Source organism: Myotis davidii, unplaced genomic scaffold (assembly GCF_000327345.1).
Source record: "Myotis davidii unplaced genomic scaffold, ASM32734v1 scaffold174, whole genome shotgun sequence".
NCBI lineage: Eukaryota > Metazoa > Chordata > Mammalia > Chiroptera > Vespertilionidae > Myotis > Myotis davidii.
This window is the reverse complement of record NW_006289087.1, coordinates 5,845,757-5,867,494: the sequence shown is the minus strand read 5'-3', so window position 1 is coordinate 5,867,494 and position 21,738 is coordinate 5,845,757. Positions and strand designations below refer to the sequence as shown.

The window sequence follows — 21,738 nt, the reverse complement described above, 5'->3', positions numbered from 1 at the left end:
TGGTGAGAGAAAGCTTAAAGAGGTCAATTCCTTCACTTAAAAATCTTTCTGGTCTAAGACCCAGAATTGATAATATTCTAATGATTGCTCCATCTTCCTTTTAGAAATTGAGTTTCATTTTACATTTGAAAGTGCTGTATGCAAATCATAGAATAACAGCCAATTATGAAATCTTTACATAAACATTACTGTTTATTAATTATTCCCTTTGTACGCCCTCTTTACATTTCCTCAAGAATGATTTTTTTGAATATTAATGACATCATGTGAATTTTCAGTTAACAGTATAGCAATTGTCTATTAAGCTCCTACCGTGCGGATGACACAGAAAGCATACGAGTCAATAACTTGCATTTTGTGGAAGATACATGTAAGTAAATTAATTATTTCAGTACAAAGTGATAGGATCAAGGTCTAGGTATTAATAGAGTGTTATGCGAGTGGAGAAGAGGGGTACCTATCCCAGCCAAAGAGTTGATTAGCTGTGTGTTCCCAAAAGATCTACTTCTACTGAGTTTATCTAGTTTGTTGACATATAAGATTTTTTTATAACAGTGAGGAAAAGAATACAAGTTAAATGCCCCACAGGGAATAGTTTGAAAATGCCTTATCTTCAAATGAATATCATACAATCATATCTATATATATAAAAGGCTAAGCAACCAATCGACCAGTCAACCAGTCTCTATGACACACAGTGACCATCAGGGGGCAGATGCTCAACACAGGAACTGCTCCCTGGTGGTCAGTGTGCTCCCACAGGGGGAGCACCACTCAGTGAGCTTACTGAGCAGAGGGGGCAGCAGGCACAGTGGGGTCAGGATGAATGGGAGCGGTGCCTGGCCTGGGCTCGGGCTCTTCCCCCGGCCATCTGCCACTTTGCACACTACTACATCCCTCAGGGGATGTTGGACTGCCGGTTTCAGCCCAACATCCACCGAGGGGTCCCGGATTGTGAGAGGGCACAGGCCAGACTGAGGGACCCCACCAACACAAATCCGTGCACCGACCTCTAGTGTAAATATAAATGTAGGAAGATAGCCATAATGTAGTTTGAATTTAAAAACCATGTTATATTGATATGTAGAGTATAATCCTGTTTTCCAGATAAAGGCAAATTCATCTATGGATATGTATACAGAGCTACAACTTTAAGAAGATAGAGACAGATGATACAGGTTTACTTAGAATAACAATAATAAAAGATCTAAAGGATATAAACTAAAGAGTATTTGCCGAGATTATCTATGGGTGGTGGAGTTACAGATGACTTTTACTTTTTATAACTTTATTTTTTCTGCAGTACGCATTTATTACTAATGTATTAAAAATTGAGGGCAAATGAAATGCAATTGCATGGACAGTTATAAGAAATCTATACATCATTTTCATCATGTGCATGTAGCATTTCCCTAAGAAAACTAAGAAAATTACAACGTTTGTTTTAAATTATATACATATGTAGTAAGATACTATAGAGAAAATGGCTCTCTTTGGGGGAAAAATGTAGGAAGAAGGCTTATGAATTACCATTAAACAGAATATGATTTTTAAAAGATAAAACATTTTATTATGTTTATATATACAAGCAAGGATTCTGAGGAATGACAGACTATATTTGTTATAAAATTTGACTTAAAACATATAGAACTAAATGACACAGTGCTTTTGATCTAAAGGATGATACTAGGTTATTATCATTTTGTGTAGTTTACAAAGACTATAAAAGAGAAGGAATACTTAGTAGTCTATTCTTTGATTATAAAATTAATGAAACTTAGCATAATACTCTTTAGGTCCATCCATGCTGTCACAAATAAAATCAACCAATCAGAGAAAGACAAGTATCATGTGATCTCACTTATACGTGAATCTAATGAACAGAATAAACTAACCAACAAAATAAAAACAGAATCACAGACACAGAGCACAGACTGACAGTTGTCAGAGGGGAGGGGTTGGGGGGCTGGGTGAAAAAGGTGAAGGAATTAAGCCAAAAAAATGTTCATAGACACAGACAACAGTATGATGATTAGAAGGGGGAGGGGAGACAGGTAGAGCGGGTAAAGCAGGGATAAATGGAGACATAAGGAGATTTAACTTGGGGTAGTGAGCACACAATACAATATACAGATGAGGTGTTATAGACTTGTACACCTGAAACCTATATAATCTTATTAATCAATGTCACACCAATAAATTCAATAATTTTTTTAAAAAAGAAATCTCATCCATCTTACTATATTAGAAAGGTAATTTATGATTGTTCCTCCAAAAAATAATGAAATATGTTTTTGGTCTCATAAGTGTGTTTCTTTACAACTCCTTTTAGATAATACAAGAAGAACCATGACAAAATGAAGGACATGTGAGTAAGTTTTGGGTAAATTATGATTTTTTAAAATGATAAACACGAGAAATACTTTTTCGAATTCTTGCAATTTTCGCTACTCTACCAATGATTTTAAAGTTTCATCTAAAATCTAGAAATGTATGTACCTTATATTTATGCTCTTTATGAACCAGATGATTTTCTTTTTTTAAAAAAAAACAAACATTTTATTGATTTTTTACAGAGAGGAAGGGAGAGAGATAGAGAGTTAGAAACATCGATGAGAGAGAAACATCGATCAGCTGCCTCCTGCACATCTCCCACTGGGGATGTGCCCGCAACCCAGGTACATGCCCTTGACCGGAATCGAACCTGGGACCTTTCATTCCGCAGGCCGACGCTCTATCCACTGAGCCAAACCGGTTTCGGCCGATTTTCTACTTAATGTTTTCCCAATGTCCAATTAATCATTTGTCACTTTCAATTATGTTTCAGTTTTTTCTGTACTAACTAGACCCCCTCCCCTGCCCCTATGTGTCTCTGGATGCTCAAATTACAGGATTAGATCATAGCTATATCAGGGTTGAAGACTTTATCACTGACTCATTACCGCTATCACTATGATAGCTTTTTAAAGGCGGCTAATCCAGTCCACTAAGTTGCAGCCAAATACTTGGATATATTCAGGAAGGAAAATTATAGAATCTAGAAGACACTGATGAAATTTATTTTATTACATTATTGTCTAACAGTACACCAGGTGATTTCTCTTTTCTGAATTATTAAACTGTAATACACTATTCCTTTGTTACTCTTGCAGACTAGCAAACACAATCTAGCGAAGATAATCCAGGGGTTTCTATCTTGATCCGTTATTTCTGAATACCTTCAAGCTTACAGAGAAAGTGCCAACTTACATCTAAAAAATTTAAAGAAATGTATAGCAGTGCCTCATCTATTCAGAGTCAGGTATCCAGCAATCTTGAATGTCCATGATGTATCTTTGAAAGGAAGGATAGGAAAACATTCTCTTGGCCAGACACATGAAGTCCCTGGGAAGGTAGGGGCTGGGGGGAGATCTTCCTGCAAGCTACTCACCTAGGAGCTCAACAGACTCAACGAAGCAACAGACTCAATGCCCTTTGAAAGGTCAAGTGTATAATGAGGACCATGAGTCATCAAAAACAATTTGTCTTCATCACACATAAATTAAAAAATGAACAATCCAGTTTTGAACAACTTAAAAAAATGGATCAAACTATTTTAAATATTCATTTTAAAGAGTTTATCTGGAAACTTTACAAGCAGCTAATGCCAGAGACATAGAAGCACGGAACAGACTGTGGAATCTCTGACACATCGGCTGTGTATCGCATTGTGTTTACCATCCAAGCACAATTTCCATCATCGTGTATTTAGACGACCCACTCCCCTTTAAGCTTTACTATCCCCTCCACCCCCTTTCCCTCTGGTAACCACCACACTGTGGTCTGTGTCTAGGAGATTCTGTTTGTCCTGTTTGTTCATTTCTTGCTCTCAGTTTTATATCCCACATATGAGTGAAACCATATGTTTTTTTTTTACTTTTTCTGTCTGGCTTATTTCGCTTAGCATAATATTCCCAAGGCCCATCCATGTTGTTGGGAAGAAAGTGTTTCATCCCTTCTTATGACTGAGTAGTATTCCATTGTATGCATGTACCACATCTTCTTTAACCAATCACCTATACAGTGTTTAAGTCACTGAAAGTTACATAGAATATTCAATGGTTCATTTACTTATCTCTTGTCCTTATTAGACTCAAGCAAAGAAACAAAAATGGAAGAAAATTATTTCTCTTTCTGCCCTTAACAGAAAAATGCCTATAGATGTCTCTACAGCAGTGCTATCCATGCCGTATGAATACCTAAAATATATGGTTTCAGGTCTGTGTGCTTCCTACTTATTGGCCTAACTAAATCTTTCCAATAATCTATGACGTAGGAGTTGCTATTACCTCCATCTGACAGATGAGAAAACTCAGGAAAAGAAATTGAAAAATTTTCTAAAGTCACCCACTAGAATGTCAAATATTATAAACTAGAGGGTAAAAATGAATAAGGACAGCCACGTGCATTGTTATTCATTGCGAGAGTCCCACTGCCTAGGAGCAGCCCTAACACATAGTAGGCACTCAATTTACAGAGAAAGCCCTCACTCCTACCCACCTTGCTGCTGTACTGGCTCAGGGGTAAAAACATCTCAGGAAGGGAGGTGTTGACCTGAGAGCCCTGGAATGTGGAATTCACCCCCTCCCCTCCCCTGCTGGAACAGTCAGAGACAAGTAGGTAGCCCCTGCCTCTGTGGAGAGGAGAGGAGAGGAGAGGAGAGCAATCGGTTTCAAAGTGGGAGACTATAAAATGCTTACTTTTCAGAGACCGCTATAGCACTACTTGCTGAGCTGAAAGAGGTAATTTGTTCAACTATTCCCCAGTGGCCTAAATGAATTAGAGATCTTCTGAAAGTCTGCAAATTGCTCCTTTCTCATCAGTGGCTGCCAGACCAGTGTGTTGGAAATTGTAAGAACCTAAATCTCTAATAATAATAATAATTGTCCTCAGGCTCTATTCGCAAGCTTGGCCTTTCCTTTGGATGTAGCAGTTCGATTGTTATTCAAATGATGCCACTTTAGTGTCATTTCTTTTGTGTTCTAGGTGGACAAAATCATCTTTATAAACATAAACACTTCACAGTACTCATGGAACTATTTTTTTCCTGATAGAAGTTTCCCTATGTGGCTCAACTGTTCCAATCGCAAAGGCATTGTAAGACAAATCTGATGATTTATTATCAATGATAGATTGTGTGTGCGGTGGGGAGGGAGGTAGAAGTAAAACTTCCAACAGCAAAGAGAATCCAGACAGAAAATTATTCAGTGCTTTGCACACGATAGGTGATCAATATACATTTGATGAATGCATGAATGAATGACCTAATAGACTGTTTACATTTATGACATGTTACAGGCCTGTACCTTCATGTGCCTGGCATTTAACTGAACAGTAACATTAAAGATTTAAAGGTAAGTGCAATATTTTCCTGCAGATTTTTACCTCTGGGTTGCCATGTAATCTCAATTAGCAAATGCAAAACAATTACCAGGCTTCACCATTGAGAAGACAGAAAATGCTCCTGTATTTATCCTTCAATAACATATCCCTTTCTCAGTAATTATCTTTCCTCTGGCGAGACATTCTCTTATGATTAAAGTGTCTGCAGAAAATATGTACTCAACCTGCTCTCTAGGTGCTGAAACGAAGAGTATAAATTAAATAACTACTAATACTATTGGGCAATGCTGACCAGATATTGGTGGCAATACAATGACCATACATAGCCTGTCTGACTTTCAACTATAATATGTGGCGGCTACTTTTAGGACCTTTCTAATATACACAATGCCTTATCTGAACCTCCACAGTGGAGGTGGGGAACCTTTTTTTTCTGGCAAGGGCCATTTGGATATTTACTACACCATTCGCGGGCCACACAAAACTATCAACTTAAAAATTAGCCTGCTATATTTGGCCAAACATTTAATTAACTCATCTCTAATGCCTTGACAGGGCCAGACCAAGTGATTTCGCGGGCCTTCTATGGTCCGCGCACTGGCTGTACGTTGCCCACCCCTGCTCTACAGTGGAGGACTGGACAAATACCCAATAAAACAAATTTTAATAACGTGAAAAAAGTCTACATTTGGGGAAAGAGGCTGTGAGCAGAATTATTTGGACAACTTTAGTTTCACACGTTGTCTCTATATTTATAAAAGGCTAATACGTATGCTGTGTCTCACTGTCTCACTGGTTGCTATGATGCACACTGACCACCAGGGGGCAGACGCTCAAAGCAGGAGCTGCCCTCTGGTGGTCAGTGCACTCCCACATCCAACCTCCCGCTGCTGGCCAGCTGGCGGAGTTGGTGTCTGTTCCTTCCGTGCCTGGTTCGACAACAGTCACTTCCTCTCCCAACCCTGCCAGGGCCTTCAGGCCCCAGACTGAGATAGGAAACGGGGGTTGGGTGGTAGCAGATGCAGCCCCTTTCCCAGGGAAGCTGAGGACCAGCTTCCTCCTCAGGGCCAGTGGCCAACCTCCTGCGGCCCGTCCCTTCCTCTGGCCGGCAGGCCCTGATCAGCCCAGACCTGATTGGCCCTGATCGCTGGCCAGGCTTAGGGACCCCACCCGTGCACGAATTCATGCACTGGGCCTCTAGGATCAATAGAACTGATAATCTATGTACTTTTCAGCATGGGGCTTCTATGTCTTATGACAGCTTTATTTTAAAGTTTTTGAGGAATCTCTATACTGTTTTCCATAGTGGCTGAACCAATTTACAATTTTACCAACAGTGTATGAAAATTCCCTTTTCTCCACATCCTTATCAGCATTTGCTATTTGATTTTTTGATGATAGCTACTCTGACAGGTGTGAAGTGATCTCTCATAATAGTTTTGATTTGCATTTCTCTGACGGATGTCAAGTGTCTACTGCCTATGTTTTCTTATAGAAGTTTCATGGTATCAGGTCTTACATGTAAGTCCTTAACCCATTTTTAGATTGTTTTTGTATATGGGGAAAGACAGTGGTACAATTTCTTCTTTTTTTCTTAGTTTCGCATTCATCTGTCCAGTTTTTCCAACACCATTATCTCAGACTCTTCTTTATCCCATTGTCTATCTTTGCCTTTATTATCATAGATTAATTGACCATATAATTGAGGGCTCTCCATTTTATTCCATTGATCTACATATATCTGTTTTTATGCCAATACCAGACTATTTTGAATACTGTAGCTTTGTAGTTTACTTTGAAATATGGGAGTCTGATACCTCCCACTTTGTTCTTTCTCTTTGACTACTGGGTTTTTTGGTAGATGGAGGGTCATAATAATTTTAGGAGTAAGTGTCCTTGTTCTGAGAAGAATGTCACTGGTATTTAATAGCGATTGCATTGAATCTGTATATTGCTTTAGGTAGTGAGAACATTTTAACAGTGTTAATCCTTCCGACACACAAGGATGGTATATCCTTCTATCTGTATCCTTTTCGATGTCTTTCTTTAATGTCTTGTAGGTTTCTGAGTACAGGCATTTCACCCCTTTGGTTAACTTTATTCCTAGGAATTATATGCTTTTACTGATAGTCTAGCTACAAATAAAATATTCTAGAGGTGTTGGTTATTTCTTTCTGCACTTCAAAGGTAATATTTCACTGTCTTCTGCCTTCCGTTGTAATTTGAAAAATCTAATATCACAATTTCTTAAACATTTGTGTCTATTAATCATTTGACTTTTTCTCTCTGGTTATTGTTAGGATCTACTCTTGGTCTTTGGTGACCAGCAGAATTATTATATCTTACCTGTGTATGTGTTTATTTTTTCTCAGTCTACTTAGAATTCCAAGAACCATGCCATTCCTCAACTTTGGAAAATCCTTTACCCTTATCCCTTCAAATTCATTTTTTTTGTTGTTTTCATCATCTATATTTGCTACTTCTATGAATCTGTCTCAATATACCCCATGCTCTTAATCTTTTTTTTATATTTAACTTACATTTTAAATGCCTTTATGCACATATCTATCTCAGGGAAATTACTAGTGCAAGTGTTTTTCAAAGATTAAAAATATCACCATGTGTCAGAGAGTAAATGAAATGCTTGACCTTGACTCACTAAATGTACAACTAATGTAGAATCTATAATATGAACTGCTTGAATGATAGTTAATAAAAATGAATTCATCAGTATTACAAAAATTATAACACGAAATGAAATATATTGAGAGTATAATCTTTCTGTGAGCAAAGAGAAAACATCAGCGGTGGGGTTTGATGTGTAGTAAAAATATGACACAAGTGAGTCATGATGACTCATATTTTCAGACTTTTGTGATCTAAAGGAACATACTTTTTAAAATAACAGGAAATATTCATTTGCATAATAAGCATTATAGAGTGTGTGATGTTTCACCATCAAATTACTGAATGGTAGGAAGGCTTATTATATAAAATGTTTTAAGTTGGCTCTGCCATTTATAATACTGAGATTCATATTGATAGTTTGACTGTAGTTAATTCATAAAAGCCATGATCGATGTTATAAGAGGGTCACAAATCAGAGCCAAAGAATAAGAGGAGTATTCATGGTTCCTAATGAATTGCTCTGTGAACGCTTGGCCACCCTTGCAGGTAATGATGTCACGAAATGATGAAAGAATAGCTAAGTAGCCAACAGAGTGCCAGTGCTTGGCGGAGGTACCGGTCATTGCGTCACTCCTGGCCTAGAGCCTCAGAAAGGTGAACGCAGCTATTAGAATAAAATGAAAATCCTAAGGATGCAAGTTTCAACTTCTAACACTTTTCTTTTTTTTATTGATTTTTTTTACAGAGAGGGAGGATGAGGGATAGAGAGTTAGAAACATCGATGACAGAGAAACATCGATCAGCTGCTTCCTGCACACTCCCTACTGGGGATGTGCCCACAACCAGGGTATATGCCCTTGACTGGGACCCTTAAGTCCACAGGCCGACGCTCTATCCACTGAGCCGAACCCGTTAGGGCATGTAATACTTTTCTTAAAGCTAGAGTCTATCAACACTGGAACTCTTAGAACAGATCAATAAAGTATTAGTGAAAAGAGGAGGCATAGCCTGAGCCAGTTTGCTCACTGGATAGCGTATCGGCCCATGGACTGAAGGGTCCTGGGTTTGATACCGGTCAGGGGCACACACCTGAGTTTCCGGCTTGAATCCAGCCCTGGTTGGGATGCATGTGGGAGGCAACCAGTTAATGTGTGTCTTTTCTCACATCGATGTTTCTCTCTCTCTCTCTCCCTCTCCCACTCTCTCTGAAAATAAATGGAAAAAAATCCTTGGGTGAGGATTAACCAAAAAACAAAAAAATAGAAAAGGCCTATTGTAGCTACACAACCATGTTAGTTGACATATACGACACACACCCAAGCTTCCACTTCCTAGGCTGTGGTCTGTATCTATGAACTGCACACAAGCTTTTGGAAAGTGATGATGGACTTTCTGAGCAGGCGGACCAGAGGTACTGTATTGCAATAAAGCTACTGGCACCACTAGTTAGGAAATGATCAAAAAAAGAGCTAGGAAGGTAGAGTGGAGCGATTTAGCAGCCAATGCACCAGAGAACTCGTCTTCAAAATTAAAACAAAAAAAACCTGTGGACCACCGATTTGTGACATAACCTTTAGAAACAACAGAAGAATGCTTCATACAGAAAATTCCCTAGAATGGCTCCGTACATGAAAATGTTCCTGAATTCATCATTCCACTGCTTTCTCCCAACTTCATTCATTTTCACTCCTCCTAAAATCACTTTCTCACAGGCCTGACAATTGCCGAGAACTGGCATATTCTCAAGGCTTACGTGTTCGTCTGTTTGCCAAATGGCTGTAATGTAATTCACAAAAGCCCTGTTTATTGAGTAATATTATTAATGGTTAGCATAATACTGTGAAATTGAAGACATTCTTTTTGGATTAGGTCCAGATCTTTAAAAAGAACATTGGTTCCAATAGGAAATGAATGGCTTATCTTAAAACATTATTTTAAAAGGAAGGACAATGTGTAAAGCACTTGAGTAAGTATATTTTCAAACTATTGCAAGACAACTTTTTCAGATACGTTGAGTCCCACATGTATTAAAACACTTTGAATGATAACACAAAGAGAATGCCATGCTTATGAATGTTTTATAAAATCATTTTTCATTTTCAACACCTTGTTGAAAATATAGGACTGAGAAATCACTCAACGTAACAGTCTATTGACTTTTTCCCTTCAGCTGCATTTGCCAAATTTTGCTAAAGTGGAAGCTATTTGTTGCTTTTATATTTATGGCTAAATTCATAAATTATCAAAAGGTGTCAAACAGGAAAATAACAAAAAAAGTCAACTTTTTGTTTTCAAAAGGCACTTTATGTCTAAATAAGAAGCATCAAAATGTATTCCCCACCTAAATTATGGTTAATTATTGCACTAGTTCATAATCTAACAGTCACCACCTGAGACCAAGTGTGAAAGTCCCAACGTGCCTTCTGTAACCAATCCTGAGTTGGGATTCATTTAACGGCTCTATTTTTAAGGGGAAGCATGAAATCACCCAAGAATCATAAAATATTAATCACTTCAATGTGAGAAATTCAAGAGAGAGAAAAGAGGAAACATGGATGGGGCACCAAGAGGGGGAGAGAGGAGAGTGGTGTTTGGAGGTGGGTGGGAACTAACAAGTCAAAATAAAACAGGAGAGGCGCAGAAAACAAAGTACCTTATCAAAGAGCCAGTTTTAAATTTCATTTTAAATCACAGTTAGCATACAATATTATTTAGACATATAACTTAGGAAGTGATCATCCCAATAAATCTAGTACTCATTGACACTATGCATAGTTATTACTATTTTATTGATATTCCCTATGCTTATTACTTTATACCGTGACTATTTTTATAACTGGCAATTTGTACTTTTAATCCCTTCTTTTTTACCCATTTCTCCCAACTCCCTTCCAATCTGGCAACCATCAATTTATTCTCTGTATCTATGAGTTTGTTTCTGTTAGGTTTTCTCATTTATCTTGTTTTTTAGATTTCCAATGGAAATGAAATCATATACTATCTGTCTATCTCTCTCTGATTTATTTCTTTTAGCAAAATACCCTCTAGGTCTATCCATGTTGTCACAAATGGCAACCACTGCTTTATTCATTCATCTACCAAAGGACACTTAGGTCATGTCCATATCTTGGCTACTGCAAATAATGCTGCAATAGACAGAGGGGTGCACTTATCTTTTCAAAACAGTGTTTTGTCCGTCTTCAGATAAATATCCAGAACTGAATTTGCTGAGTCATATGGTAGTTCTATTTTTAATTTTTTTGAGAAACCTAGACACGTTTTTTTCAATTGTTTTATGAATTAGGATAATGCTGATGAAACAAGAAAAATTAAGAAAACCCTCTGGGTTTATTTTTTAAAAAGAAATTTTCAACATTATTGAGGGTTATTGAGGGTTTTTATTTTTTTTCTTTAATTTTTTTCTAAAATAATTGACATTTTTAGATTCTTATCACATACTTTTATTCATACCCAGAAGACAGGCCAAAAGTACTAGTAAGTTTGAAGAATTTATATTCGCTATTTCTCAAGCTCCCCCATCCCCTTTGGGGGTTTCCACACATGAAACAGCACTCACATGAAGTCCCCTGGTGAAGCTTTCCCGGGAGCAGAGGCACCGATAGGGCTGGCTCGTCGTGTCACAGCTGTCGGCGTGACCGTGACACTGACACCTGCGAACAGGAGCATCCATCAGACAGCTACCAGGAAACAGCAGCTCAACTGCTAATACCTCTAAGGACCTGGGTATATACCCACTGTGTGAATCCAACAAGGAGGTGAGAGTGTCAACACAAAAACCAACCTCTCTTTAGTCATGTGGATATTCATGGAAACTTGTATTTTTAAAAAATTTATTTTCATTAATTTTTAGAGAAAGAGGAGTGGGGAGAGAGAGAATGGGAGGCAGGGAGGGAGGAAGGGAAGGAGGGAGGGAGAAAGAGAAAGAGAGAGAGACACACTCATCAATGTGAGAGCAGAAGGTTGCCTCCTGCATGCCCACTACTGGGAAGAGGGGTGGAGCATGTGCCCTGACCAGGATTGGAAAGAGGAGCCTTTTGGTACACTGGACATCATTCACTGGACAACTGGGCCACACTGGCCAGGGCTCATGGAAAGTTTTAAATTAATCATGAAGTATTGAAGGAAGTTTCATGAATATCCAAACCACAGCGATGGTGAAGGTAATTTTCAAGCCTACCTGGGTTGTGTACACCTATAAACACCATGTGGCAAACCTGCCCAGAGAGAAGACATTTAATAAAACTATTCAAAACTTATAGTTAAGACCAGCAGGTTTAGGATAAACTGCAGGTAGAAGTTAACAAACTTTATTTTTGTTTATCTTTCCAAAAATTGATTATTTAATAGTATTTTTTTAAATCATGCTGTTACTTAACAAATAAAGCTTATAGACTGGTATTCTGCGTTGGTTTGAAAGATGTACTTTCTTTACAGGGTACAATGTCCTTCCAGCACAACCCAATTCTGAATGTAGGCTATATGTTTACCATTTCCAGACTAGAGAGTACGCTGCCGGGGAGCTCTTCATCCATTTATTTAAACATTGTGAGTCTACTTTTCAATAATGGTCAGACAATTATAAATTACTTAAGGCATATAGATTATTCCTTTAAAGGAAAACAAATATTCTTCATAAAGTTATGAATTGTGAACCCAGGGAGACCAAGGCCAGTACTTACAAACTAACTGGTAGCACCATTATAACTCAAAATCAAACCCCTTCTGTTTCATTTCTAGAACACTTGAAAATTACAATCCAGAACACACCAATCTAAATATTTGACAAGTTATTTTTTTTAGTCAGATCCAGGTTATCATAACTTCTAAACCCAATATTTTGAAAAGTGATTCTATAGAAATGTAATCTTTTAGACAGAAAAGACTCATATACAAACCTCCCCCAAAAATCTTATCGAGTAGGAAAGCATTTTAATACCTGAAGCTTGGAATCTGGCTTGCTCTAAAATCTCAACTAACATCATTTTGCATAAGTCTGACAACAATCTGGAAAGCAAAATTCGTAGTGAAAAGCACACTGCTGTGAAACCCTACCTGCCAGTGATGGTGACTTCACTGACCGCGTAGTATCTGTGTCCGAGGCTGGTGGGAGGCTCAGTTGTATAGTACTGTCCATGAAAATGAAGTCTTACTTGGGTGGCTTTTACAAACTCTTGAAGAGACTGGGTGTTATAGAAGTCATTGTATCCAGGACGGTGATTTGGTCCAGGTGCTAGGAGACTAAATGTGACATTGCCACGGGAATATGGAGTAAAACTGTTGAGGAAAGATATTTGCAATCATGAGAAGTTATTCATATTTTTGACAAAACAAATCAGAACACCATATTCCGTAACAGCTCAAATTCTTCATTCTGGGAAAAATAGTCCACAGATTTCATGTGCATATAGGATCATCACAGAAAAACATAGTACAACATTTCCTTGAGGACATCATAAAAATTCTATTGATACAGATAACTTGCTAAGCAATCTGAAAGTCAGATTATAAAGCACAGATGAGACTGGAAGCAAGAAATACTCTAACATCTTTACAAGTAAATTTAAACATAATTTAAAATCCAGTGTAGGAAGGAATCCTAGACCAATTTGCCTCAAGAGATGGTGGTAAGAGAAAGACTCTACTAGCCTAGTACCTGTAGGCTATTACTATCCCATAGTCTATGAGAATTAACTCCTAAATGCCTTCACAGACAATGGTTTCAAAAAGATTCATACTCTGAAAGCTGAAGACAGTTGACCGAATCTGAATTTTCCAAATTTCCATTGTTTTTCATTCCGAAAACACTGCAATTTCTAGCAAAATATTGCCAATCTTCCCAATCTTCGCTGTCTTCCTTCTTCCTCTGCATCCTTATTGCTGTTGGTTGTGGACTTAAGAACTGAATGATGATATAAAACACCTGGAAATGAGTAAGTCAATTATTACCACTGTTGTATAAATCAAACCATGGAACTGGTGCCTTCAAATATAATGTTTATTTCCTCATAATAACTGTAAGTACTCATAGACATTCAGAAATGCCACAGCCCTGCAGTAAAAGCAACACAACCTATCATTACATAGCTGTGCATCTTCTCAAGGATTTTACAAATTTAAGTGGAAATCAATATGAAGTTTGCTATAAAGACACGAAAAAAAACCACACATTACTTTCATGAAATAATTGCTAAATATGAAGTTTGCTATAAAGACACGAAAAAAAAAACACATTACTTCCATGAAATAATTGCTATGTTCTTCTTAAGTAGTTATTTAAAGTAAGCACCTGTTTTTATTAATTTGGTTACTTAACAAAATGAATGTTTCACTATTTCATAGGATTTTTTATAACAATCTCTAAAAATTCATGCCCTGCATATCTTCTTTTAGGTATTTTCACTTCATAAATTATAATATACTTCTTTACTGAGGTTATGTTCAATTGCCTAATTCAGGTTTTACCTTGTGGTACGCTGAATTCTGCCCCTAAATAGATGTTCAAATTCTAACTCCTGGTGGCTGTGAATGTGACCTTATTTGAAAAGAGGGCCTTTGAAGATGTAATTAAGTTAGGAGTCTCAATAGGCGATCCTTCTGGATGCAGGGTGGCCTCAAAAGAGAAAGAGGAGGGAGAACTGACAGTCAGCAACAAGACGACGACCCTGGGACCTGGTGGCAGGGCCTGGAGTGATGCGGGAGTAAACCAAGGGACACCAGGAGCTGCCAGGAGCTGGGAGAGGCGGGAAGGATCCACCCTTAGCCAGAGGAATGATTTCCTCATTCTGATTTCAGAGTTCTGAGAGAATAAATGTCCGTTGTGTCAAGCCATTAAATTAGTGGTCATTTATTGCAATACCCACAGGCAATGAATACATACCAAATTACTTCAAGTTACCTGATACTGTCCATTTTCCAAATCTATGGAGATAGTCACTCCTTCATTAAGCTGGGTGACGTTTGTAAACACACGTGAGACCCAGGAAGTCTCAACGTCGTCATCGTTGACAAAGGAGAGAGGGTGGGCCTCGGGATGCAGCCGAGACACCCTGTCCCTGGTCGTGTCCTCCGCATCGTTGGGAATGCAGAACCGCTGGCGCAGGGGATGCACCCGCGGGTGGCTGCCTGGGCAGCGGCAGTGGGGCTGGACGTGCAAGGTGGGCAGAGCTCCAGCAGGGATGGCCCCAATCTCTCTGTGAGGTCAAGAGGCAGATGGTGAGGACAAATAGCTCAACAGCCATAGATAGTCTAAGGCAGCGGTCGCCAGCTGGTGGTCGGCGAGGGCCGAAAGGTTGGTGACCACTGTTCTAAGGGATGTTACAAACGAATACCAGTATGTTGATGTTTTCATTAGTATCTATTTAGCTTTCATATTTTTTTACACAGAACATAAAACCAAATTAATTCCGGGCCCCATAAACATACTCATTCTCATAAAATGAAACATGCTAATTTTATTAAAAAAAAAACATTTAATTCTTAAGGACTAGCATTTTCTACCATGAAGCATGGACAATCCCTTGTCTGATTAGCAAGATATGTTTTAAAATAGCATAATATTTTATGGTGCCTATTTGCAAGATGTTTCTTTGAATCGCATAATATTTTACAGTGCCTATTTGTAATAAAAAGAAAGGTAATATTCACTTAGGTTGTTAAGCTGACCACTGAGTGACCAATGATATATTGAAAGTAATGAGTTATAGACGCGTTCTCCAGCTCATCCGCGGGAAGCAAGAAAACAGCATCACTTCATCTGCTGCTGTTTCAGGGGAAGGGCCTCCGGCCAAGGCCATTTGTCAACGGCTTCCTGTGACTCATCGGTACCAACCCTGGCACCTAAAACGCTCCGATGGCTTCAGTTCATAGGGCAGCTGCCAAGAGCCCAAGAAGAAAGCCAATTCCAGGCAGACAGACTTAACTTTTCCATTAAGGGCAGAATACCTATTCTAAAACGGAATTCGTCACTCTGTGTGTGGGCATTCTTCCACATGACACCATTCCTACATTTGAGGTAGGTAGGCCAATGCCAGCAACCAGGTCTAAGGAGAGACAGACTCCTTCTCTCAACCCTGGTCGGGGAGTGGCGGAGGCAGGCAGCTATTGCGTTCACTAGATCACATGAAGTCACTTCATTCGATCTCATTGACATCTTCCAGTTGATATCAGGTTTTAAGCGGGACCAGAAGTGATTATGCAATGACATCTTTGCCCCCAGGACAAACTTCATTCTCACCAAATTACTACAAGACTGCTCTTCAGAAATGTATTTTATATTTTATTTTTTCAAAACCATTTATCCCCTCTATGCCCTCCTCTACCCTAACATTAATCTTCGTGCTACGCTTACTTAAGTGAATTCAGCATTTATATTTATACTAGAGGCCTGGTGCATGGATTTGTGCATTGATGGGATCCCTCGTCTGGCATGTGCCCCCTCGAAATCTAGGACCCCTTGGGGTATGTTGGAGAGCTGGTTTCGGCCCCATCCCCACAGGCCAGGCTGAGGGACTCCACCAGTGCACAAATCCTGGCACCAGTCCTCTAGCAAGTTATAAAACACATCACTGATTTAGCAACAGCTTTTCAAGAAAAAGAACGTCGTTAACAAGAACAGCAGTTATTATATAAAGATTAAAGATTTCTGGAGCTTTACCATACCATGCTGCTTACCTGTTTGTAAGTGCCACCTGGTATAATCGAAAATCTTGCATTCTTCCAACAAACTGCTCTAAACCTACAAAATACAATCATGTACATAGTATGAGAAGTATGATGTTACCAAGCAGTGGCTGACAAATATTCAAGTGACATTCCCTTAAAGCAAAACAACTTTTGATCATGTACGTATCACAGCCTTTTCAAACACTTAAGAGATCAATATGTATATTGTGCTAGTTCCACGTGAATAACATTAACACTCATAGTTATCTCCACAGACATTATAAGACTCAGGCAAAGTGAATACTTGGGCCAATCTATCTCCTGGCCCAACTTGTGACCTCTCCCCAGAAGTCCCCTCCCCAAGTCAAACTTCTCTCCAGTTTATAAACCTGTAAATCGATCAGCTCATCAGCCCTAAATCTGATTGTCATCTGCTCCCAAGTGCAATTTTCAGAGCATCTGCAGTGGCAAGGAGACTGCCCACTCTCTCACCCCACCTGAGTGATCTCCAAGCTCCAGACCATCAGCTCGGGTCCCCACCCAATGTAGATTGACACCTGGTCTAGGAAACCCCCAATGAATGAGGATAAACTAGAAACCTCCTACTCATGAGTCTGAATTATTCACATGTCAATGGCATCCTATCATAGTCTCAAAATGCCACCACCTTGTAACAGTTCTTCTAAGACACCAGGTTCCAAGTCCAAGCTGCATTCGATTAGGTAACCTTCCAAGGTGGAGGTAGACATCAACCTTAAACCACATAACATTTCATTAATTCATTTAGCAAATATTTATTTGAGATTTACCAACAGGTAAGTCCAAGAAACTGGGAAGAGAAAAAAAAGTAAAACAACTACCACCTCTATGGTTTTCGTTATGTTGTTAATAATGAGAAAAACTTAAAACTGGCAAAATTCTAGCTAGAGTTTGAATCATGAGGACACAAGATGGGATGGGATGTAATGAATAATGCCAAATCAATAATTAAGTGGGGTTTTTCAAGTATTAAATTTAGACCAACGAAAAATTCACCAAACGAGCACTTCCTCAAATGTGTTTGTTTCTTAATTATTCCCTTTTTTAATTCATCTTAATAACAGAGAACGTGGGAGCACTCGGTACTGCAGCTCCTTGTGGTGCCTGGGAGGAAACTGGGGCAGAGCGAGGGCATCGTGATGAATAAGAGATGCAGAGTAAGCCTAGCTCACCAGATGGTCCGAGGCTGCTCTCGGGAGAGCTGGAAGAAAACGCTCTCCAAATGAACTGACACGTGTTGTTTGATATAGTCTAAGGTGTTCTATTTGTGTATTTAAAAACCTGCCTGACCAAGTAAGATTTTCCCGTTGGTATTATATACATGTATTTCATATACATTATTATGTGTGCATTATCATTATATTATGCATGTATGCATGCACTATGATTTATGTATGTATTAGTATACATATATGTGTGTGTACCTTACATGTAGACACACAGTATGTCTACATATTCCATGAATATGTATACAAGGCTCTGTGGAAACACAAGGCCAGCAGTAACAGGGACTGTCACTGGCAACATATTTTTCTAGAAAGTTATGCCAGGTAGTGATGAGACTGAAAAAAAAAAGTCTGTAGCAGCCAACACACTTGTGAAGATGGGGTGCAGACACGGGGAAACACGGAAGCCTGGCCCGTGGTCTCCTCCAGGCCCTCCATGGAGATCCCGGTGTTTGTCCGCACCTTCCCCGAAGCACAGACAGCCGGCCTGGCCTGCACAGCAGCACCTCTAATGCAGCTCGCAGGCACGCTGACCTCCCCTGAATGAAACCGTCTTGGGCATGGACAAGAGTATGGAGGGCAGTGACTTCACTTTTTTATTTAAAGGAAAGGAGCGAGCGGGAGAAAGAAAATGACTTAGAGTAAGTCCAGGGGAACATTCTCCACCCACCTCCTTTCTGATTAGAGAGGTGGCGTAGGCCTGGCTCATTAGGCAGAAGTAATGAGCCAGCTATGTGCCATCTCTAATTAGAGAAAAGATACAGTAGGTATAACTGTACCTATAAATTGATGGAATAAAGAGAAAATTTATTTTTAAATGTTCTTTTCTCCTTCAGTTCTGTGATGCCTGGAACTTAAGGAGAAAGCCGTAAGAAGAACTAAGTAACATTTGAAACAAACCCTTTTCCAATGATATATTTTCTAATCAGAAGTTAAATTTACTTTCACACAGTTTGGAAGTGACTAGCACACTGGCTCCATACCACCCTTTTGAAGCATGGCTCCCACAGTTAGGACCCTGAAGTATGAGCAACTCATTTCAACCCCGGCATGCATCGCAGACAAATTTATGGGGCTATTGAATACTTTGAGCAATACCTGAGCAATAAAACACTTTCAGAAGTACTAATGGGGATTAAATATTGAAACAAGGCTCCTAAGATTTAATGTGTTATTAAGAAATTCTGAATGCAGAGTACTTTATAAAATTCTTCAATATACTAATTACTGATACAGATGAAAAATTCATCAAACTGGCTCCTTCATATTTATGTGTTATGTTGCATCCATGTTTACGCCTTTCTTAAAATTTTTAAATATTTTTAAATGTCTATAATGCAAACGTATCAGGCTACCTAAAAACTGGAAAAAAGACATGCAGAGCATAACATTCTTAACATTTATGAGCTTTTACGAGTAAGTAAGAAATTCCAGAGTATGAATATAAACACACAACAAATTAAATGCAAACGAGAAAGACACGTGGAAAGCTACTCAAACTTACTAATGGCCAAATAATTTAAAGAGGCATCCGGCAATATTTTTCAATGAGAGTAATGGCAAAGGTAAAAAAGCGAATAATTTGTAAGGTCAGCTAGTGTTTAAGGAAGAAAGTACTTGCCCATATTTTAAAATATGGGCAACAGGAAGTAGCCTGTTGTTATGCATTAGGGCAATCTGTCTAATATGCATTAAAATATAAAATGACCATATACTTCAACCTAACTTCTATGGACTTACGTTAGCAAAACAAATATAATAATATTAACAATAGCATTAAATCTCAATATGGTTTAGTATATACAAGGCCCAGGTACAGTTATTCATTTATTCAATAAATATTGAACAACTACTATATGCCAAATGCTCAAAAAATAGTCATGCTTTTCATGATATACCTCATGTGATCCTCAAATGAAACTGTAATATCATTATCGTCATCATCATCATTTTAAATTTGGAATAACTACATCATTTTAAATTTGAGACATTAAAAAGGTGACCCAGGTCACATGGCTAGTAAGTGGGGAGATGGGATTTGAACTCAGGTACAATGACACCAAAAGTATAAAGTCTTAAGGAACTCCACTATTAGACAACTGCTCAAATGTATGTGCATGTATATGTGTACATATCATTGTGATTGTATGTGCATATGAGATCAATAGATATAAATACAGATACATTGTGTTTTCTCTCAAATAGCTTCCAATATCAAAATATTACAAATAACATGCTCATTAGTAGAAACAAGTATAAAAACTTTTTGTTATAGCTATACAATCATACACGCTGCAGTTATTTTAAACTAGAGGCCCGGTGCACGAAATTCATGCGGGGCGGGGGGTGTTCCTCGGCCCAGCCTGCACCCTCTCCAATCTGGGACATCCCTCTCACAATCCAGGACTGCTGGCTCCCAACCGCTAGCCTGTCTGCCTGCCTGATCACCCACTGCCCTCCCTTGCCAGCCTGGTCACCTCCAATGGCCTTATCCTTCAGGCCTGCCCCCCAAACTGTCCTCCCCTGCAGGCCTGGTCCGCCCCCCAACTGCCCTCCCCTGCAGGACTAGTTGCCCCCAACTGCCCTCCTTTGCCAGCCCGGTCACCCCTAACTGCCCTCCCCTGCAGGCCTGGTCCCTCCCAACTGCCCTCCCCTGCCAGCCATCTTGTGTCCACATGGGGGTGGCCATCTTTGACCACATGGGGGCGGTCATCTTGTGTGTTGGAGTGATGGTCAATTTGCATATTACCTCTTTATTATATAGGATGAAAAGGCATGTGAACATAGGAAGTTGTCTACAGATATCTAGAGGGGAAGTATTTATTTTTAGAGGCCTCAAAGAAAGCCTTTGTATCATAATTTCATTTTGGAAAAATTATATTTACAACCATATTTCTAGGTATATGTATTAAAATTTTTAAAATATTATTTTTGACACAGTAACAATACAATTGAATAAATAATTTTCTGAAGGCAGAATCTTACCATTTAAACTCTGTCCTATCCGCGTAGCACCAGAGGCAAAATCTATTATTGGACCACTTAGAGTTTGCACATCAAAAGCTGTGCTGTCCTCCTCCAAACCATTGATGAAGAAACTGATTTTTGTCTGATGCACCTGCAAGAAATTATCACCGTCATTAGTTTAATGGCGTATCTTTTAATTTTGTGATAACTACATTTCAGTAGTCTTTCTCAAGTTAGTTTTCTATTTTTCAATTTTCTTCAGCTGGAGGACAAAAATTTATTTGAATGGCTCAATGATGTATGTCTACATATTGTGGTTTTCGACTGTGATGGTACCTACCAGTGTATTCACAGGCTCACACAATTGTTTGTCCCATATATTTAAGAGCTCTGACGGCCATGCTTTCATAAATTTTTGAAGATATGTGGTTTCTTTAATTACTAGGTTAAATGTGGCATAGCCATATTTAAAAATAAACAAAAATGAATACAAAAGTGAGATATGGTCAGAACCAGACATTCTAAAAATAGATATATGACAAAGATATGATTCAATTTAAGTTGCTAATGCAAAATGCTTCACATAAACATTTACTTTCTCAGGTGTTAATAATTCTCAGCTGTACTCTCCCAATATAGAATAAAAATAAATTTGCCAATCTTTTTTTTAGGCTAATTATTTTAGCAACCTAATAACTCTCTACACAGGCATTAGCAAACTTCCTCTGTAAACAGCCAGAAAGTAATTTTCTTTTATTTGCAAGCAAATGATTTTGTGGCTCAAACAATCCAGGTCACAACTGTTCAGTTCTGT

At 38.7% G+C, this 21,738-nt stretch overlaps 1 protein-coding gene across 1 annotated transcript in view; it reads right to left on the bottom strand.

Moving 5' to 3' along the window:
• Positions 1-21,738, bottom strand: part of USH2A (Usher syndrome 2A (autosomal recessive, mild)) — a 442,266-nt gene that overhangs the window by 396,136 nt on the left and 24,392 nt on the right. Inside the window, 6 exon segments of the mRNA XM_006761291.2 lie at positions 11,588-11,681; positions 13,084-13,305; positions 13,767-13,951; positions 14,927-15,221; positions 16,702-16,765; positions 20,943-21,075. Coding sequence (XP_006761354.1) covers positions 11,588-11,681; positions 13,084-13,305; positions 13,767-13,951; positions 14,927-15,221; positions 16,702-16,765; positions 20,943-21,075 — 993 coding nt within the window.